Source organism: Nicotiana tomentosiformis, chromosome 8 (genome assembly GCF_000390325.3).
Source record: "Nicotiana tomentosiformis chromosome 8, ASM39032v3, whole genome shotgun sequence".
NCBI lineage: Eukaryota > Viridiplantae > Streptophyta > Magnoliopsida > Solanales > Solanaceae > Nicotiana > Nicotiana tomentosiformis.
Window position 1 is genome coordinate 97,956,148 of NC_090819.1, and position 3,488 is coordinate 97,959,635.

General features: G+C 41.9%; 1 protein-coding gene across 1 annotated transcript; it reads left to right on the forward strand.

Moving 5' to 3' along the window:
* The first annotated feature begins 453 nt into the window (after positions 1-453).
* On the forward strand, positions 454-1,778 carry LOC138897867 (uncharacterized). The gene is made up of 2 exons (XM_070183889.1): positions 454-1,038; positions 1,614-1,778. The coding sequence occupies exons 1-2, from the start codon at positions 454-456 to the stop codon at positions 1,776-1,778; spliced, it is 750 nt and encodes a 249-aa protein (XP_070039990.1).
* Positions 1,779-3,488: the final 1,710 nt, after the last annotated feature.

The following is a 3,488-nucleotide window of genomic DNA, read 5'->3' on the forward strand; positions in this document are numbered from 1 at the left end:
TATAACACATCAATCCGTAATTTAGAAGTTCAAATGGGGAAAATCTCTCAAGCTCTAAATTCTCATCCTAAGGGGGCACTACTAAGTGACATGGTAGTAAACCCAAAGGGTGGAAACAACATAGGGCATGCCATAGCCGTTACTACAAGAAGTGGAAGAGGTGGGAATGCACCCACCTCAAGTCAAAGGAAACTTGTGGATGATGAGCAAGTGGTACAAGAAGAAGAGGTCCAGAACAATATGGTGTAATCAAATGATGAAGTTCAAATTGATATTGATGATATTGTGGAAGAGACTCAGTAGGAGGTGAACCCGTCTTGGGATCACATTATTGACATACCAGAACCGGTAATGTAAAAGGATCAGGCATCATTGCCTATGCCTCCGCCTCCATACCCTCAAAGACTTGCCAAGCAAAGTGGCGAGAATCAATTCAAGAAGTTCATTTAAATGATGAAGAGTCTCTCAATCAATGTTCCATTAGTTAAAGTTTTGGAACAAATGCCCGGATATGCAAAGTTTATGAAGGATCTCGTGACAAAGAAGCGGTCAATGAATTTTGAAACCATCAAAGTCACTCATCAAGTGAGTGCAATTGTACATTCAATGGCTCCTAAGTTGGAGCATCGTGGTGCTTTTACGATTCCTTGTACAATTAGAAGTGCCAAGTTTGCAAAAGCTCTTTGTGATCTTGAGGAAAGTATCAATTTGATGCCCTATTCGGTCTTCAAGACCTTGGGGATTGGGAAACCAAGATCCACCTCTATGAGATTGCAAATGGCTGATCGTATTATGAAGAGAACTTTGGGAGTGATTGAAGATGTCTTGGTTCGTGTTGATAAATTCATTCTTTCGGCGAATTTTGTCATTCTAGATTATGAAGTTGATTATAAGGTGCCGATTATTCTTGGAAGACCTTTCCTTGCTATGAGGAAGGCTCTTTGTGATGTTGAAGCCGGAGAACTTACATTCCAGGTTGGTGATGAAAAAGTGGGCTTCCATGTGCGTAAGTCCATGCGGCAACCAAATAGCAATGAGGTGTGCTCTTTTGTGGACATGGTGACCGATGTTATTGTTGATGAATCAAGTGCTATGATCAATGTTGGTGATATGTTGGAGTCCGTCTTGCTCAACTTTGATGATGACGAGATGGATAGCTGCATGGAATGTGTGAACTCTTTGCAAGGAATGGGGTCGTACAACTATGCACCCCGAAAATTGTCCTTGGATCTTGAAACTAGGACAACTCCTCCTACAAAGCTTTCTATTGAAGAGCCTCCTATCTTGGAGTTGAAACCATTGCCTCCACATCTTCGGTATGAATTTCTTGGTCCTTGTTCTACTTTACCGGTTATTCTTTCCTCTTGTTTGACTAACGTACAAGTAGACTCCACTTTGGCGGTGCTATAAAAGAGGAAGAAGGCTATTGAGTGGACTTTGGTGGATATTCGGGGGATAAGCCCCGCATTTTGCATGCATAAGATCAACTTGGAGGAAGGCATTAAACCATTTATTTAACATCAAAGGAGACCCAATGAGGCCATGCAAGAAGTTTTCAAGGAGTAGATTATCAAGTGGATGGATGTCGGGGTTGTCTATCCCATCTCCGATAGTTTGTTGACTTCTCGGGTTCAATGTGTCCCAAAGAAGGGGGCCATGATGGTGGTCACCAATGCAAGAATGGTGACCGGATGAAAGGTGTGTATGGACTATCGCAAGCTCAACAAAGTCACAAGGAAGGATCATTTTCCACTTCCTTCCTTACATCAAATGCTTGATAGATTGGCCGACCGTGCTTTCTATTGCTTTCTTTATGGGTATTCGAGTGAAAGCCAAATTATTATTGCTCCAGAGGATCAAGAGAAAATAACCTTTACATGTCTCTATGGTACTTTTGCCTTCAAGCGGATGCCATTTGGTTTGTGTAATGCACCGGCGACTTTTCAAAGGTGTATGATGGCTATTTTCACGGACATGGTAGAGGGCTACCTTGAAGTTTTCATGGATGACTTCTTGGTGGTTGGCGATTCTTTTGATGATTGTCTTGCAAATTTGGATAAAATGTTGGCAAGATGTGAAGAAACAAATTTGGTGCTCAATTAGGAGAAGTGTCATTTCATGGTCGAGGAAGGCATTTTCCTTGGCCACAAAATCTCAAAGAATGGAATTGAAATTGAAAAGGCAAAGATTGAGGTGATTTCTAAACTTCCACCTCCAACTTCGGTAAAGGGTGTGCGGAGTTTCTTAAGCCACATGGGTTTCTACCGACGCTTCATCAAAGATTTCTCTAAGGTGGTGAATCCGTTATGCAAGATTCTTGAGAAGGATGCCAAGTTCAACTTCAATAATGATTGCATGAGAGCCTTTGAATTGTTGAAGTTTAAGTTGACAACTACTCCCATCATCACCGCTCTAAATTGGAGTGTCTATTTTGAGCTCATGTGTGATGTAAGTGACGTAGCGGTTGGGGCTATTTTGGGTCAATGCATCAACAAGATTTTTCATCCGGTCTACTATGCTAGTAAGACCATGAATAATGGCCAAGTCAACTACACTGTTACGGAGAAAGAGCTCTTTTCCATTGTGTTTGCAATTGAGAATTTCTGCTTGTACTTGATGAGTGCAAAGGTCATTGTCCACACAGATCATGTGGTGCTTCGTTATCTTATGAGCAAGAAGGACTCCAAATCTTGGTTGATGAGATGGGTGCTTTTGTTTCAAGAGTTTGATATTGACATCCAAGATAGAAAAGGTAATGAAAACCAAGTGACAGACCACTTGTATCGTTTGGAGGAGGGGGGGAGGATGCATGATGGCCTTGAATCAGTGACTCCTTCCCCGATGAGCAAATCTTGGCTATTTCAATGAAATAGGTTCCATGGTTTGCGGATCTAGCAAATTTCCTTGTGTTTGGAATCATCCTTGATGAGTTCTTTTCAAACCAAAGAAAGAAGCTCAAACGGGATTGTCAAGATTATTATTAGGATAAACCATACCTCTTCTAGATTTGTACGGATGGGGTAATTAGAAGATGTGTACCGGAAGAAGAGCAAGGTGAAATTCCTAGGGCTTGTCATTCTTCGCCATATGGTGGTCATCATGGTGGAGCAAGAACGACGGCCAAAGTGCTGAGTTGCGGTTTCTATTGGCCCACTCTTTACAAGGATGCTAGTGAGCTAGTGAAAAGATCTGATGAATGTCAACGGGCCGGTGGAATGTCAAAGAAAAATGAAATGCCTCTCACTACCATTTTGGAGATTGAGATTTTTTATGTGTGGGGTATTGAATTCATGGGTCATTTTGTGAGTTCTTGTGGAAACACCTACATCTTGGTCGCGGTGGATTATGTGTCCAAATGGGTTTAGGCCGTTGCTCTACCCAACAATGAGGTGAGAAGTGTGGTGGTGTTCTTGAAGAAGAATATTTTCACAAGGTTTGATACTCCGTGGGCGATTATAAGCGATGGGGGGTCACATTTTTGCAACAAG

Coding starts and splice junctions, on each gene's coding strand:
- LOC138897867 (XM_070183889.1), top strand. CDS start 454: ATGAAGAGTCTCTCAATCAATGTTCCATTAGTTAAAGTTTTGGAACAA. Junction 1,039..1,613: donor GGCAACCAAATAGCAATGAG/GTGTGCTCTTTT, acceptor CATCTCCGATAG/TTTGTTGACTTCTCGGGTTC.